This window comes from Centruroides sculpturatus, unplaced genomic scaffold (genome assembly GCF_000671375.1).
Source record: "Centruroides sculpturatus isolate CEXI.00-Female unplaced genomic scaffold, Cexi_2.0 scaffold840, whole genome shotgun sequence".
NCBI lineage: Eukaryota > Metazoa > Arthropoda > Arachnida > Scorpiones > Buthidae > Centruroides > Centruroides sculpturatus.
This window is the reverse complement of record NW_019384981.1, coordinates 42,978-62,302: the sequence shown is the minus strand read 5'-3', so window position 1 is coordinate 62,302 and position 19,325 is coordinate 42,978. Positions and strand designations below refer to the sequence as shown.

Sequence of the window (19,325 nt, the reverse complement as noted above, 5' to 3'; positions counted from 1 at the left end):
CGTTAGCATTTCGTAAGAACTACCGTAAAAATTTTTAAAATCAAGTAACTAAATTAAGGTTAAGTTACGAACACCGATGACGAAACGACGAGACGATGCTTAAAGGTTCGCGTGACGCTCAATAAAGGTTTTCCTTAATTCGGGTTGCTTAGTGGGTTTTAATTTAATTTGTAAACCGCTTACCAGTATGGAACTTCCATATGCTTTAATTAGTTTTCTTTTCTTGTTTAGTTAATTATTGCTACTAAAATGATTTTATCTAATTAAATAAATCTATTCGCCTCTATCGATCCATTGATAATAAGCTCGCTCCTCCTCATCCTCCATCTTTCATTTTTTTTTTTTTTTAAAGTCTATTATTTAAAATTAATACAATTTTTCTTCGTTTTAATGCATTAATAAAAACAAATTCTCATTTTAATGGCCAATATATTCTCGCTTTAATTCTGTTTTCACGGCAATTTTTAGAACTTTTGATAGAAGATAAACGTTTATCGCTAATTGAGATACAATCTGAGAAATTATCATCGAAACGATGTTTTTAATGTAACAAAACTGGGGAAAAAATTAATAATAATTAATCTATGATTTTACTCGCCTGGGTAATTTTTGAAGATTTACACTTAATTTAAACGTTTTAGAGTCGAACCTTCGACGACGGACACCTCTCTACGACGGCCGCTTCTAAACAACAATCGCTTTTTTCGCCAACTTTCCTCCCTTTATTTCAATAAGACGTATGCTTAACCTCCAATAACGGCAACCTGTAAACAGAGGCCATTTTCCAGGTATTATTATTATTATATTGAAGAAAAGTGCATACAAAATAACCTCCAAACAACGGCCATTTTTCGTAAAATTTATTTCGTATACATTTTTGTTTAAAAAAATAAAAAAGAAACCTTCAAACAGCGACCATTAAAACAAAATTCCGAATAGAATTTCATACGTAACCTGCAATAACGGCCACCTCTAGAAAGCTGCCATTTTTTCAGTTGATTTTTTTCCCCTCCCGAACTCAAAAATGCGTACAAAATAACCTCCAAACGACGGACAGTTTTATATTCCCATCAGTGGCCGCCATTCGCAGTTCTTTTTTATCTTCGATCAAAACGTCAAGAATTATAAATTTATATAAACGGTAAAAATTTTTTGAATTAAATTTTTTCCGATTAAGGAGGAAGAAGAAGAAGAAAAAAAATTTTTTTTATGCAACTCGAGCTTAAAATTTACACTATTTCCCCGCTTTAAAAGATTTTTTTTTATGGGGAAAAAACTTCTATTTACTTATNGTGAAATCTCATAACAGACAATTCTTTAACGGAAATCAAAGCTGGTTGTGATCTTTATTTTTTGCGTTGTATTTAAAATTTAAGTCTTTTCAAAATATTTATTTATTCTTTATCATATCTAATAATAGGAGCATTGTTTTCCATATATTTTCATGTACCTAGGTGTAAAGGTTTCTTCAAAAGAACAGTCCAGAACAAGAGAGTGTATACGTGTGTAGCCGATGGTAATTGCGAGATTACTAAGGCACAAAGGAATAGATGTCAATATTGTCGTTTTCAAAAATGTCTACGGCAAGGAATGGTTCTAGCGGGTAAGTTTTCTTCACTTTAATATATTTTGCATCTAAACGAGGCCATAAAATAAATTTCCATCTCTGAAGCGGTTAGAGAAGATAGAATGCCAGGAGGAAGAAATTCTGGTGCGGTTTATAATTTGTACAAGGTGAGTGAGATCTGCCGTTCCGTTAAAACGTCCGAATTCTTTATTGTTTACGTTCGTCGTATTTTACAGGTAAAATATAAAAAACACAAAAAAGGTCAGAAAAACGGCCACGTTCGTCAGGAACAGCAAAAACTTCAACCTCGCTATCCTACTCAAGATTGGGCAAATGGGCAAATTTTAAAAACGGCTCTAACCAATCCTGCAGATGTCATCCATCTAAGACACAGAATAGAGAATTTTCGTCATTGTCAGATGCCCACCGAGCAAGCAGTCGCCATGATAACCCAATTAATAGACTGTGATGATTTCGAAGATGTAGCTACACTAAAAAACATCCAAGAACTTTTAGATGCAAAATCGGAATTAACTGAAAAATTATGTCAAATAGGAGATAACATTGTTTATAAATTGGTGCAGTGGACCAAGAGATTGCCTTTCTATAGGGAACTCCCCGTAGCCGTCCACACTCAAGTAAGTTTTCAATCTTAAAACTACCTGTTACACAAACTAAGTCTTAGAAACGGTTAAACAAACATAAAAATCAGTTCAAATAATTAAGAAATTGTATTTAATTAGCGGCTTAACAATAGAAATAAAAAGCAAAGAAACTATACAAATCGCAAGCTGTTTGTCAATTTAAATAAATGAATAAATAGAAGAAACAAGTGAATGATCTCCATAACTAAACTATAAAATTATACCTAAACAATTTTAGTTTAAGGTATCCTGATTATGCTGCTTGTTTATTACATTATCACGAATTCATTCAATCAGTCTCCAACCATAACCTTTATTTAAATCTAGGGTTCAAAGATTCAGATAATACCTAATTTCCATACAAATAACTTTCATATTTCCGATTTTATGTTTATATCTCGATAAAAACCAGCTTGTATAAACAATAGTTTTACTGTATATAAAATTACAGTATAAGGTCTTAAACAGGAGAAAATGGAAAGCAATTCCTTTTATTTTGTCGTTATAGTTAAAGGCTGGACAAAAATATTTTAATATATTTTACGATTTAAATCTTTTAAGAATCGGTTTAGTCTTGATATAAACAGTAAAAACCTGCTTAAAACGGAAACATTCTTCGGAACGGATCTATTTCTTGTGTTAAAACAAAACCCTGCACACACAACGGTAACCTGTCAAACAGGGGAGGGGAGAAAAAGACATATTTGGTACCGCTCCATACCGGTTTACACAGGTTTTACTGTATATCTAAGTAAGTTTTCAATTATATATATATATTTTTAAAAACAGCAAAAAATATTTTACAGTAAATCTATTTTTACACGCTTTAATCTGTTTAAAAACATAATTATCTTGATTAATTTCCATTAAATCTATTACAGAAACCATTAGAACATTAAGTTTACATAGAGGACTTTACATACCTACACCTAAAAAAACAACCCATTGATTTTTAGAGAATTAAATTTAAACTTGACTAAAAGTTTAAAAATTATTATAATAAGATTATACAGAGATTGATATATTTATATGNGAAAAAAAAATTTTTTTATGCAACTCGAGCTTAAAATTTACACTATTTCCCCGCTTTAAAAGATTTTTTTTTATGGGGAAAAAACTTCTATTTACTTATCATAGTTCTTTTCCATCTTGAAAACATTCATCTCTGTCTGAGAAAGAAAGGGAAAATAGGGGAAAAATTTTATTTTTATTTTTCCCCCCTCTCTACAGAATGGAGTAAATATAAATTTGTTTCAAGTCTCGCAACAAAAGATGGAACACTTCTTCCATCTCTCTTCTTTGACAGAAGGAAAAATACCTAAAGCAATCTCTTCTACCTTCCTTTTTTTAAATAAATAAACCTTATTATATTTTACCGTGGCAACAATTGAAGAAGATCTCATCATCATCCTCCTCCTCCATCCTTTACCATCCTCCTCTTTCATTTAAAATTCAATCTTTAACTGTATATCTGGTGCGAAAACACGGAAAGTATTATACTTTCGCGCATAAAATTATAATAGAATTGTATTTAAAAGAAAAATGAATAGTAGTAAGGAGGGGTTCGAGTTAAGTTTTTCGATCTGTGGAAGGAGAGAGAGAGAGAGAGGAAGAATTATATAGAAGGAAGGAACCGTACACCTGAAGAAGTTTGGTATAAGAATTCAAGGTAGTTCTCTTCTTACTTCGAATGGAAAATAGAATCATCACTTAGAGTGAAAAAAGAGAAACAAATTCGATTTTGGTTTTTGTGACAACTAGATTTTCTCAAAACCCGAGATTGAATTACTAAAGTACACTTCCAATTTCTAGTAGTGTGCTGCAAGAAGAGAAGTGTGCTGCGAGAGAGAGTAAGAGGAGGTCTAAAGTTTGGAAAAGAGTTGGCGGCTCATCGACTCCCGTGGAAAACGGAATTCCTAAAGATTAATTTTACGAAATTACGAAAATAGCATTTGTAATCGAATTTTTATGTTACTTTCCTCGGTTAAAGGATGAATAAATATAGAAGAATGGACGTTAATTTCGACAATGATTTATAGTAGTTCATTTAAATTTCACGAGCAGCGATTAAACTTAGATTTAAACCTGCTACGATATATCACTTTCAGGATTAATGATCAATATATATTATATATAAACAAGGACGTAATGTATATATTTGTATGTAGGCCATTATCTTAAAGTCTTAAAAACACGTGTTAAAATCTTATAGAAACAACGAGAAATTTCTTAAAAAATTTCAGTTAAATAAAAGAATCTAATGATAATTTAAAGGACATAATATCGTTTGAATTTCTTAAAATTATTTGAACACGAGAAATTCCTTTGTACGGGAAATTTTAGGAAATTCCTTTGTACACAAGAGCACGAGAAATTAAAATTTCAGCTAAATAAGGCTCTAAGTACATATTCAAAAAACGTAATATATTGTATTATCATCATTTGAATTATTCTTACAGCATTATTCAGCTAAAATTTCAAGAAATTTCTTGTGTTTCTGGAAGATTTTTAACGTCGATATAAATGAAAACCTGTGAATCAACTTGCCATCTGCAGTTGTGTCTTCCGGGACGGAATTAACCAAGCGTGCTAAAGACAAAATTCTGCACCGATGGTTGAGCAGAAATCAAATTGAAACTAAGTGCAAAGGTCAAAGAAACTATAAAAGAATAAGAACTTATAGAAATATCCAAATGATGTATGTTTTACAACCAAGAAGAATACTAAAAGGAGTTTAGCATTGGTTTTTTTTTTGGGAGGGCAACAGAAAGACGTCAAATTGTACTGTACGTATTTTTAAAATTTTAAAAAATATGTCTACTATGTTACGGTAAATTTATTCGATATATATATATTTATTTATTTTTAAAAAGTGAAATTCGAATTTTATAAGAATTTATGATTTCCTTTCATCCCATCTGTTACGTTGACTAAATAAAAATCTAAAGAGTATTTTACAGAAACGACTCACAGAAAAATATGTATCCTAGAATATTGGAAATATGGATGAGTGGTAAAAGGGGGGGGTTCTTCCTTGTTTCTTATGCAAAAAATACGACTAGAATTTGATACAGATAAGAAAGAAAGCGGCAGATACAGGTATAGGGTGGAAATTTTCGAATTGAAATTTTATATGAGCATTTACGTTTCTCCTGTTGCACAAATGTGTGGCAGGCAGGCAAAAGAATTTACCTTTCTGCCATTCAATCATATATCAAAGAATGCTTCCACTTTTTTCCCCTTCTTCTTCTTCTCTTCCTCTTGCAAACGACCTCTTCTTTCAGATGGAAGCTGTCCTCCCAAACGACGTTTCCTTCCAATAATGACATAGCGCAGAATCCATTGACAGTTGCAATCAGTGTCTGGGGTCGCCATTCGGTAAAGATATTGGGAAAAGTGCCAATAAGAGCCAAGCTAGTTTGGTAAGGGGAAGGAGGAGAATTTTTCGCGTGGTAGTGCTCCCCCCCCCGAATTAAACTAGATTTATATTTAGAGTGTGGAGTAATTCGCCATTGCGAAAATTATTTTTCTACTCTTAACGCCTTCTAGATAATTAGAAAATGATTAGAGTTCTTTTTTTAGTAACCAATGAGATCCTCCAGATAAGGTATAACTCGTTAGTAATAAATATTTAACAACTTTGCCATTTTTCCAATGGGAAAGTTTATCGATTCCAGAGATAGTGTGTGTGTGTGGGAGAGGGGGAAGGGGAGAAGAGAGAGAGATACCCTAATTCTCTCTAAAACAATCTCACCATTTTTGCGATTAATAATTTAAGTAGAACTGATCGCCAAGTTTTTACCGTTGGAGCTACAATGACAACATAAAAACAGCTTCAATTTTCTACCTTCCTACATTTCTTTCGCGGCTCCAATACGATGATGAAGAAGAGTAACCACTTGAGGCCACATTAATAAACAGAGAGTGATTTATCCTCAGCCGAATAATTTGTAAACCGAAACTCCATAAATTTACTTAAAACCAAACAATTAAAATAATAATAAATTAAAGAAGGGGGTAGGAAGTAGTAAACCGAAACTTTTCGGTGTATTTCTCTAAATAATTCGATGGTTAATAGCCCTTTAAAACTGATTAAGAATTATTTTTATAGTTTAATTAGTTAAGATCGCTGGGTGATTTTATTTTTTATCCGTCTTCCTCTTAGCTCTATAAATTTTAAGTCTACAACACATTGCACTTAGTTTGATAATGGTGTATATAAAGAAGGGTTTTAAAGATAATGGCTTAGAAGTATACACCCGTATCGAGTATTAGTTAACGTTTGTTTAACGATTCGTCGCGGCGCAGACGGTTTATTTGTTGATGTTCGTATGATTAATGAAAGTCAAAATGGCCAGAGAAACTTTATAATAATTTACTTAACGTCTGTACGTTTGTTTATCTTAATTTTAAATCCATGCTTTTCTGTTAGGATAATTACAGAGGGACCGGTATCCGTGCGGCTAAAGTGTAGAGCCTACCGCTCTGGGAGATCCGGAATTGAATCCGAGTGATCAAAACACCCCAAAAAAAGGCCTTTAAAAGGCCTTCCTAGTGCCCACAAGACAAAAACAGTACCAAAAAAAAATTAAGATTTAAGCAACAAAACAGGTCATTCTATTTACTTTTTTTCCTATTAGAACAATGTAAATATAGTAAGGTAAATGGGAAAACACAGAGTGTAAAACACAGGGAAGTAATTTCGAATTAAGCAAATTAATAGTAAAAAATAGAAGTGTTAAATTTAGAAGAGGGCCTATCGATTCAATTAACTTTCCTTTTCCCAAATTAGAAAAAAAATTATATATATATATATATATAAAACTAAAGAGAAGAGCTACACAATAATCCCTAAATGGTTTTTTAAATTGCTACTGTCGGCCATTAAAGAAGCATCAAACTATTTTTCTATTAATGTTACCACGTAGGAAATATTTCCAAATCCAAAATGAAAGTGAAAATAAATTTATTTTGTCATCAGAAAATACCAAATCTTCTTTATTTTTATTTATTTAGTATTCGCTTTCTGTCTGTAATTCATTTTATATAACTGTATATTATAGACAGTAGCAAACAAACATAAATAAATAAATTGTTGAAGTTATAAAATCGAAAAATATATATATATATATATTTATTTTACGGTCGAATTCTCTTACAAAATATTAAAAAAGTGAAATGAAATAATGTGTTTCCATCTCGAGAATTATTATTGATTTATATTATTTATGTTATCTGGTAAATTGAGTTATCCAATTTGTTTCTCTCAATACAGAAGAAAGGAAGAAAGAGAGAGAGAGAGAGAGAGAGAAAAAAAATGTCATTAATGCGCGTAAACTCAATCTCGCCGGAAATTTACACGTTTTTACGAGATTTTATACGTCATTTTCCGTTATTTACATTTTTAAAATTTTAAAATTTCCATCCGTTGTAGGCTAGTTTCCACGAATTTTCAAGTTAATCCGTCGCCATTCTCGCAGCTTAGAATTTACATACGTAAATCACTAAAATAAAAAGGTAATTTTGCTATTTATCCTGATGTTTTTATGCAAAATAAAGAGATTAAATGGGATAAATTTTGTTATTATTATTACCTGTATTATATTTCCGTTTGTTTAACCCCCTTATCGTATTTTATGCAGCAGTAAATGACCTCGTAAACTGAAAGAAAAGAGCGTGGAAAAAACCGTTTTTTCTCCCCTGCTCTATCGAAAAATTTGCATAAATTGGTAGATAATGCTGAATTCTAATTACTATTCCTGTTATGTGCCCCCAATGTCAGTAACTACACATGTTTATCTCGAATGACAGGCAAGCGATAATTAGCGAAATGTAAAAGGGGGAATTCCTAAAATGGATTTAAACTTTGTCTCTATAGATTATATAATTAAGGTACATACTATGCAACCATTAACATTGTGCAATTGTCGAAAATTAGGTGTATTTTTCTCTAGAAATGATTACGATCTCTCGAATTATTTATACTCGTCTTTGAAGTTTTAAGCAGATCAAAGGTAATGTTTTTGTTTTCGTCTACGTCTTCTTATTCTAAATTTATGTATCTATGATAAAATTTAAGCTTCAAATATACAAATATCACGCAATTTGTATACAATAAAAATAGGATTTGTTGCTGGATTTTCTCGGCATTCTTCTTTTTCATCCCTGATAATTGCTACTATTACCTTCAAGTCTACAGATTGGTTCGGTAGATATTAAGAAGGCGGGGGACCATATCTCTCGAACCAATGGTCCGATTTTCTTGGAATTTTCTAGAAAAGCTTTCCCCTAACACGCAAACCTCTCTGCAAAATTTCAGAAATTTTTGACAAAAGGCACGAGAGTTATTAAGCTTCAAAGAGGGCGAATAAAATCGCTTCCCCAAACAAACATCCTACATACAGGGGAAAAAACCCTAATTTTTTGCATTTCTCTCATTTTTAAGGTCTCCGAATCTAAATTGTAGAAATCTAGGGGCACAATTCCCCTCTGTTACAAAACAGCCGGAAAAGTAAAATAAATTTAAACGTCAAAAATCCTTAATTAAATGCTTAAAAAATTATAATGATTTTTTTATTCCCCTTCTAACTTTTCTAAATTATAATAATAAATCTGCGCATTATCTGATAAGAGTATACACAAGTTTAATTAATTAAAATCTTCATAAGCAAGGTCTCGTAATTATCATAATTAATTTACTCGCAATTTATTTACATTTTTCTTAATTCCTTCGCCATTTATAAGTGTAAATAATTTAATAACGGAATAAACAATTAATCCATCGTGCTAAATACATAAAAATGGAGATAATTTCTCGACTAATTTAAATATATAAACCAAGAGCCAATTTGGATCCAAGTAATTATGAATACATTACACGTGGGGAAGGTAGGGGAAAAAATGTTAATAAGAGCCCACTTCTAACCCCATAAATTAACTTTATTTTTAAGCTGGTGCACTCGACATTCATTCGTGATTTATGTAAATTATCACAGAGGACATTAACAACAATCCATCTAACGGGAAGGGATAAGTTGTAATAACTCACTCGATAATTAATTCCCACTAGTTAAATTTTATTACACTGTTTATAAGTACATACAGATTATGTACAGCAGAATGCATATAGTGTTCGTGTACTGTACGTCAGTAGATTTAACCACAGGAGCGGATAAAGTCTTTCTATTCTTATTCACTGTTTACACTGAGGGGGGTCATAAACAACTCATTTCTATGCTTATATAAGGAAAAGGGCCGTGTAATTGCCAAGCGGATAAGGTTGTTTATATAAACTAAGCACTCGGTATACGTACGTACGCGTAAGATTTTCAACCTTAAACGGTAATAATTAATCGAAATTAAATTGAATAATTGAGTAACCGGAAGAAATTNAACGACTTGCCTCACCTCTGTGTTAAAGGTTAAGAGCATCCATGGATGGAATCTCTTTCAAGAGAAGTAAATCCTTTAACAGAACGGAGATAATAATTAAGCCGATTAAAGAGTCCATGTCATAAGGCAAGTGAAGCATAAACTAATAATCTTTCGGTGCGAAACCCTATTTATTAACTTCGAATTTTAAGGTGGACAAAATTTTTATATGGCTTTTATCATACATAAAATATGTTCCTCCTAGTCTTTTTTTTCCTTTTAAATCCCCCGAAATCTCTTGAATACATCATAAAAGTGAGACTAGACTTATTGTTTACACTCTCATCGATTGAGTTGTACAAAAGAAGTAAATTGGTTTCTGGGAGTTGTGACATTATCCATCACTTTATGACAAAACACCCGTTTATCGAAGTGGTTTGACAAATCGGTCTGTGTCACAATACGTTTGAACAGCCACTTACAATGACGAGACGTCGACACCTGGCCTAAATTAGACTCCCCCCCCGTGACACTTCCATAAATATAAAACAAACACTCATCCATCTTAATTCTTTATATTAAAAAATAAATAAATAAATAAATAAATTTTATTTTAATTCTTAACGGAAATTAATGATTTCTTACTATTAGATCGATTGGTACGACTCAATTTTTTTTTCTTTTCGTTTTCATTTGTTTTCGCTACGGCAAACAACCTTTTCCCTGTTTGTTTAACTTGCAATTTATTAAAAAGATAAACTGCAACGATAAGAATTTTTACTTTATTATAACTAAATTTAATTTTCGCTTTCGCTAAAATCTTTATCGTCTTACTTGCTGACTTTTATGCTCTTAGATGAAGAGAGGAAAAGATCTAGCAGCGAGTTGCTTAACTTTCCCGGCGATAAAGTTAAAATTGCTTGTAACGCCATCTGTTGTGAGATTATTATTAACTATTATATAATAACCAAAAAAGAGCTGAATTTTGAGGTTAGATACGAGTTTTCATTTTAAAAAAAACTAAATGCTAATAAGGAATAAAATCATTAAGTCCGATCACACAGGAGATATGACACGTGATCCCCCCTCTCGACCTTTAACCACCAAAATATACAGTAAAACCTGTGTAAACCGGAATCGCATGGTATCGAATATTTTGGCATGGTTTCCGTTTTAGACAGGTTTTACTGTAATACTACCAACACAATTTCAGAAATTTTCAACAAAAGGCACAGGAGTTATCGAGCTTTAAAGCGGGCGAACAAAACTGCGCGTTATCCCCAGTGGCGCGTTATCTTATGGGCTAAAAGGGTAATTGCCCGAAGCCCCACTAACAGGGAGTCCCGAACCAATCTTTTATAAGAAAATACTCCTTCCCAAAAAAAAATTCCCCGAAGAAACATATCTGAATTCAACACAGTACACGGGGCCCCCTAATTCAAATTTTCCTGGGCCTCATGAAACTATAACGCGCTACTGACCTCCTCCACACATTAACACAGAAATCCCACCAACTTTATTACATTTCTGGAAGTTTCGGTACAAAAATGGGGGTCATTTTTCGATCAGTGGCCATACTTTCCCCCTAAAGCCAAGAAAGTACAAAAAATAATAGAAGAAATTGGTTATTTATAACTGGAAAAGCTTGAAATTTCAAGCTGAAATACAGTAAACGAGATATAAATTGCTTTCCATCGATAAACATCTAATTCAAATTATATCTTCTGTTAGATAATGCCCTGAGTATTAGCTATGGGGTATGTAAGATCTTATTGCCATTGGTACTTTGTTCTGATCGGGCACATTAATCAACGTATCAGCCACCTTTATCTGTCCTAATGAAACATCAATCGCTTTCTATTATCTGAAGCAAAACTAAGTAAATTCCATTGTCTCTTGTGAAGGGCAGAGCAAAGAAACTTTCTAGATAAAGTTAAAACCTAATTTCTTTCGCTTCTGCTACTAAAAGTTTCTGGAAAATTTATCCTTTTTTAATCGTGTTTACAACAAGCCATTTTGGAAAGTTGTTAGCTGCAATTTTACCACGAGTTTACCTTATTAAAACTTCATTTTTTTACGAGATAAAAAGTAGTACCAAAAATCCACGTTTAATTATTAAAAATTCATTTTAACGCTGATAAAATAGAAATAAAATTCCGTTTTTCCCCCCGTTAATACAGTAAAACCTGTCTGAAACGGAACTCGTATAAAACGGAAACCTGCATAAACCGGAAATAATCAGTACCGTGCGATTCCGGTTCACACGGGTTTACATTGGTATACATAAAGATAAAATTCCTATGAAAAAGGCATTAAATTTTTACATAAAATATTTTTCCACTTCAAATAATTAAATTTTAAAATTAATTATTTGGACTTGTAAGCTTAAAATATGAAATGTTTTAAAGATTTTTAGTGGCCTTTTTATACATTTTTTTTCCATTAAAAATATAAGATTTTATAGTAACTCATTACAGTATTTTATGCACTTTTATAGGATTTTTATTAGTATGATCAATTATTTTAATTACTATTAAAATAATTTAATGGTAATTAAAATAATATAGCATAATATTTTTCTATTTTATTACACTATTATATTATAGTAATAATTCGAATAATTTATAAGTTAATTATTTTAGGCTATTAAACACTTAAAAATAATTAAAACCCTACTCATAAACCTTAAAATTATAGTAAAACTTGTGTAAACCGGAACGGCACCGAATATTTTTTCCCTGTTTGACAGGTTTCCGTTTCCGACAGATAATACAATTTATATTTTCAAATATTTTAATATATTTTACGATTTAAATCTTTTAAGAATCGGTTTAGTCTTGATATAAACAGTAAAAACCTGCTTAAAACGGAAACATTCTTCGGAACGGATCTATTTCTTGTGTTAAAACAAAACCCTGCACACACAACGGTAACCTGTCAAACAGGGGAGGGGAGAAAAAGACATATTTGGTACCGCTCCATACCGGTTTACACAGGTTTTACTGTATATCTAAGTAAGTTTTCAATTATATATATATTTTTTTAAAAACAGCAAAAAATATTTTACAGTAAATCTATTTTTACACGCTTTAATCTGTTTAAAAACATAATTATCTTGATTAATTTCCATTAAATCTATTACAGAAACCATTAGAACATTAAGTTTACATAGAGGACTTTACATACCTACACCTAAAAAAACAACCCATTGATTTTTAGAGAATTAAATTTAAACTTGACTAAAAGTTTAAAAATTATTATAATAAGATTATACAGAGATTGATATATTTATATGCATATTAGTAGAGTGAAAAGGGAAATTTATGAAAAAAGTCTCTTCTAGAAAGCACAAGAAAATAGAAAAAATATATATAAATATAAGAAAAAATAAAGAGGGAAAAAAGGTTGATCCAATTTGAATAATGGATTCTGAATTAGTAATGTTATACATGTGGAACAGCGTGTGGCTATTTACATCAGATTGGAGTAGCGAAAAAAAAAATAATAAAATAAAATATATAATAATAAGAATTAAAAAAAATAAGGAAATCAGCAAGGCTGTTTCAGGATTGTATTAAGATCTTTTACAATGACGTATACCTGAAATTAATTTTTTTTAAACGTTGTTTTAGTTTACCGCATCGTATATAATACGGGAAATTTTTTTTACTTTAACTCGAAAGAAAATGGCTTAAAAAATATTTATGAACATTGTAAAATAGAAGAGAAAAGTTTATATAAAATTTTTAACAAGTGGCATATTTATATAAATATATGTATTCTAAATCTTGACTTTTATTCGAGTTATTTGAAGAATCTCCACGCCAAATATTTCAAATAGTACAAGTGAGAAAAGAGGGGGGAAGAAATAGAAATAAATAAAAAGGTTTGTCTGGAAAAATATCGCGGAAAATATTTTTCTATAAAGTCTTAAGAGATAGAAAATTAAGCCACTTAAATCTAATTTTCCTGCGTATTTTTTTTTTTAATTGTGAATTTAAAATTATTTAATTAGTTCAATTTACTTTTATGTAAACGTTAATAAACAATAACAATCTCATTATATTATTATTTTTATTTGTAATAATAAAAATATTAATTTAAATTTTTAAAATATTTCATTAAATTATTTTAAATCATTAAGTTTTAAGCGTTAACTGTAATACAACAATAATCGATTCGAATCTAAGCTGGTAATCGATTAATCGAATATCAATTAATTTACTAGATAAGTTATAAATTAATTGTTATTTAACACAATAGGAATCGATTAATCGATTTAACAGAGATTTATTTATTAATCGATACCAAATTGATCCGTTTTAAATCGATTAATCGATTACTGTATCGATAATATATTTACCTGATAATAAGTTTTTAATGTTAATTTCTAGTTTATCAAGTAAATACATTATCAATAATCGATTTAAAATGGATTAAGTTTAGTATCGATTAATAAACAAATCGATTTCAAATCGATTAATCATAATAAAATAGAAAATTAATATTAAGTTATTACGATTAATCGATTTGAAATCGATTTATTTATTAATCGATACTAAACTTGATCCATTTTAAATCGATTAATCAATTCATTTACTTGATAAACTAGAAATGAATAATAAACGTAGCCTATTTTTACGATTAATTTAATTCAAATCGATTTTAAGTATTTTATTCCAAAGAAAATATTCGTAAATACTTCAATTTTACAATTCTAACAATATATATATATTTTATTTTTCAAAATTAAAAAAAAATTATATAAATAAAACTTTAACAAATACGTCAAACTCCTAAATATCAATTTCGAATGGATGATTGATTCATTCATGGAAAACAATAATTTTTATCATCCAATCTTCCGGAAGATATCCACTGATTACTATAAATTCGAAAATTTTGAGATCATAAATAATGAAACAGTGCTTTGCACAAGTAACTCGGATGATTTACTGAAGATAATGCTGCACTTTAACGAGGGAAGTGAAATGATGTCCATTTGTCATACTGTTTAGATAACCAGGTTAATGTTTGTAGCTCTAGTACATTGGAAGATATCTCTTGATATACTTTTATAACCAGATGTTTTCTTTAAAATATCCGGTTGTCTATGTTTATTTATTTCCGTTTTCCAACAAAAAAGTAATAAAACTACTCGCTATATCTATATATATGCTTGTTATAATAGTAAAACGTGCAATTAGAGAGGAGAGAAGGGAAAGCTGCATGTAATTTACTCGACGATATATCTTTTTTTTATGCCGTCGCCATTTTTTTTTTATATTTATCAAATGAACAAAAATATATATATATATATAACATTTTTGTTATAAAAATAAAGAAAATAAAATAAAGGAGGAGAAGGAAACAAAATTAAAATCTTATCCTCCTATTGTTATATTGTTCAGTAAGTTTCGTTAATAGGTTTTATTTAATGAGATTTTTGTTTAATTTCTATTTTGTATGCTAAATAAAGTTTTAATCTTGTCACTTTTATTAGTTTAAAAGATTTAAATTTATTCACTTTACCTGAATGGAATTTTTTTTCTTCTTCATCTTTCCTCGATTTTGATCCATTTTTTTGTACTGTACGTTTCTTCCTATTTTTTTTTCCTTTTAACCTAACGGAAAAAACGGGATAATTTTAATTTTTAATGAAATTTACAATCAATAAATTTAATTGAAAATTATTTATAAGTTTATAAGACGTTTTTAAATCCTCGTTATATTTTATTAAAGTATATTAAAGTGCTGGAGACGGTGCATACGTATGTATTTTTTATTATTAGTAATAATGTTATTTCTAGCAAAAATCGTATAAATTTTTCTTGTTTGTAAAGAAAAAACAACAAATTTTTAAGTAGTTTTAAGAGTTGCAGTAATACTTTCCGGTGAGAGGCATTTACAGCTATTGAAAAATTTCCTGGCTTAACTGAATCAGGATCTGCTACTTTTTTAAAAAATCCGGATGGAGAAATTTATAAAAGTATTCAATATCAAGAAATCTAAAGAGTAATGTACACGTGAAAACACTACATTTGTATATTTCTTTATTTAAACATTTTTAAAAGAGAAACGTACACATTAAACTATTCTACAATTAGAAATGTACAAGCGAAATTCTAGATAAAGAAATGTACAAGAAAATTCTAGATAAAGAAACATACAAATTTAAATATTCTACAATTAGAAACGTACACATTAAACTATTCTACAATTAGAAATGTACAAATTTAAATATTCTACAATTAGAAATGTACAAGAAAAATACTAGATAAATAAATATGCAAATTAAAATCCTAGAATGAAAAATCGCATAATTAGAAATGTACTGTACAAATAAAGAAACTGTATCGAGAATTTTTGCTTGTACATTTTAAATTGCGTAATTTTTAAACACGTACATTTCTCTATTGGATTCTATTTTTTAATTTGTACAATTAAAATACACAAATTAAACATTCTGGAGAAGAAAAATCGTATAAAAATAATTAAACATTAAGGATTCAAATATGATAATTTATAGTAAACCATATAAAAAGTTAGTATTTAAATTATTAAATTAAATAATCGAATTTTTCTTTCAACTGTATATAATATATACATCAACAATTTCTCGGGATTATTCGATGAGATATTACTCCAGATAATAACTGGTTAACATTTATTAGAAATCGCTTCTATTGTCTAGTAGTCAAGCGTATAGAATGAGTTATTATCTGGCGGGTTTCATTTAAATTGTATACTTACTTTCCTACTCCATAACAAATGATGAATAATCGGAATTTGAACGAATTTCTAATTTTTCCCCTTTAACCAATGCAGAAAGTTACCGAGCGTGGACTCCATTCTGATTTAAAAATTAATCAGCCTGCATTGATGATGATGATGATGAATCTACACACCAATCGATAATAATAAATTTAAAGTATCGCGTTACTTACGGAAATGTAATAATAATAAAGTGACGTTACGGGGAGTACAAACAAAACATTCGATAGGGATTACAATTTTCCTTGTGTGCCGGCCGCATAATACGCCTTTTAAACACATTAAAATTTAAAATTTTACGGGCGACATGATGCAGTCATATCACACCTGGACGATTTTCAACAGCTTTATCTACGGACCCGGCTCGATTCTGTTTGATCTCTTCTAGATAAAATTCAAACAGATCCGCTCGTAAAGATAAACATGCCATGAAAATGACTTACACCCTCAAGTAAAATTTTCAAAAGTCATATTCCTTCTATTTACATAAATCGAAAAATGTCTACATCTAGTTATCTCGTCCTAGAAGAGAATAAATAGAGACCGCGTATTCGACATGTCTCCCCTTTTTTTAAATTTACAGCGTTACTATGTGGCGTGTAGAGGAGAGTGTGTGTGTGTATAGGCTATATATATAGGGCTGTAAGCTGTAAACCTATAAATTCGCACTGTCGTCCGTCTGTCTGTCCTTACTTAATCTCGAGAACGTTGTCATGTTATTTCAATTCTAAAGTTTTCCTCAGAATGGAGTTACGTAGATGACGGGCGCGACTTTGTTGTTATCGGGAAAAGTATGATGTACAGGGGCAAGACACTAGTAATTTGAGATAGAAAGGATGTAATTTAAATTAAATAAATTATTTTAAAAATATGATTAAGACTTGCAGGCTGGCATTGTGAAGATGTCGCAATAATTTTTTGAACCTCCTCCATAAAAAAAAATATGAGTTGCTTAACTTTCCTCGGCAACATTTAGTGGCGCCATCTGTTATCATGTTTTATTAAAAAACTTTTTAACTATTATAAAATGGCAAAAAGCTTAATTTCGAGGGTAGAAATGGGTTATATAGAAAAAATTGTAAATGTTAATAACGAGTAAAATCGTCATTTAAGTACGACCCTACTGGAGATGAACACGACTCTATCTGCTCAACCCCTCGACCGTTAACCACCAAAATTTAACAGTGTCGATCCCCGTAATAAACAAACGTCCCTGCAAAATTTCAGAAATTTTCTAGAAAAAGCATAGGAGTTATTAAGCTTCAAAGTGGGTGAACGAAATCGTGCCTCCCACATTCACCAACATCCATACATACAGAAAAAAACCCCGAATTTTTTTCCATTTCTCGACATTTAAAGGTGTCCTAGGGTCCAAAAATGTAAAAATCTTGGGGAGGGGAGGTCATTTTTTGACCGATCGCCACACTTTCCCTCATATATAACAGCCGGGAAAATAAAGAGGATGCGATAACCTGTTCTGTAAGGCTATATAATTCGATACGGAAATAAATAAATAAACAAAGAAAATTCCAACCCCTCAAGCTTATCGACTCCATACAAAGTTATGTTATTTTGACGAGGCCATTTTCGAAAAAAAAAAAGTTATCCCCGGGCTTTCGAAAATATTTGAACTTACATGAATGTTCTATGAAATATAGCGAAGGTTATTTATTTTTAAACAGAGATGGAGTGGGGAAGAACACAATAAAAAAGAAAAATAAACCAATGGCATCCTTTCTTTATCGTTACAAATTTGATGGTATAAGCCCTAAAGGTCAAGTGAAGCTATTAGGAATGCAGTGATTTGTCAAGAAACAATGATAACTTTTCCTTTCCTTTTATTTTTTTCGATCTTCACGAATTTTTTCAAGTCTGTCGTTTTATTCATTTCACAACGTTTACATTAATATTTATTGGGCATTTTTGAATGAGATGTCACATACACGAAGTTGTCACTTAGAAATCTGTACAATTCTCCCCCTCCCTAAGATTTATCGGCTTAAATTTATAAAAAAAAAAATCTTAAATTTTTATAAAAATAACAGTCTTTTTTTCTACTAATTAACGAATAAAATTTATTAAAATAATAATTTTAGCGTATTATTTTTTAATTTATCTAATATACGCTCTCGACTGCGTGCATTGCCCCTGTACATCATACTTTTCCTGAGAGCAATAGAGTCTTGCCGGTTATCTATGTAACTCGGTTCTGGAGAAAATTTTTCAACTGAAATATCGTAACCTGAAGTTCGTATATAGTTAATTAGGGCATCCTACCCCAAAATTTTCCATATCAACTCTCGACTTTATCTATCTAACTCCGTTCTCGATATTAAGGAAAATCAGACTGTCAGACTGTCAGGAAGATTGGACAGATACACACAGACAAACAGACTGGTGAATGCCAGTGGGAATTGATATTTCTGCAATTTTCAAATTGAAGCCTAAGGAACAAGGTGATCGTAATTTTTTAATTCCATTCTTCATATTAATTTAAAAACATTTTTAAAGCTTTTCTATAGAAATTATAAAATTTTCTTTCTACGAGAGACAAGAATATAATTTTAATAAATATAAATAGACAAGTGAGCTGTAAATAAAAGAATTGAATAGATAGAATGCGTAGCATGAAGAGAAAATAATAATTTAACTAAATTAATAAATATAAATGGAAAGGAAGAGGAAAGAAAAGAGAGAGGAAGAAGATCAAGAAAGAGATTGGAAGAAACTTTAAACGAAAATAAATCCCTGATCGCAGCAGTTGGGGAAAGAAAAAAAAAAATACATCTAACGAGTGAAAGAAGAAAAAGATGGCGACAAATCCGTACACAGAATTTCCTGTAATAATTCCTTACACATTTTTCTGATGCGAGATTATTACCTTATATTGTTAACATACTAAATTTTGACTGTGATAATCATTAAATTTCGGAAATACATAATAAAACACGATCGAATTGATTAGAATA

At 30.2% G+C, this 19,325-nt stretch overlaps 1 protein-coding gene across 1 annotated transcript; it reads left to right on the top strand.

Annotated features, from left to right (window-relative positions):
* The first annotated feature begins 1,298 nt into the window (after positions 1-1,298).
* Positions 1,299-2,661, top strand: LOC111632801 (hormone receptor 4-like). Its single transcript, XM_023377329.1, has 3 exons — positions 1,299-1,603; positions 1,673-1,734; positions 1,804-2,661. The coding sequence occupies exons 1-3, from the start codon at positions 1,591-1,593 to the stop codon at positions 2,221-2,223; spliced, it is 495 nt and encodes a 164-aa protein (XP_023233097.1). The 5' UTR covers positions 1,299-1,590; the 3' UTR covers positions 2,224-2,661.
* The last annotated feature ends 16,664 nt before the right edge of the window (positions 2,662-19,325 follow it).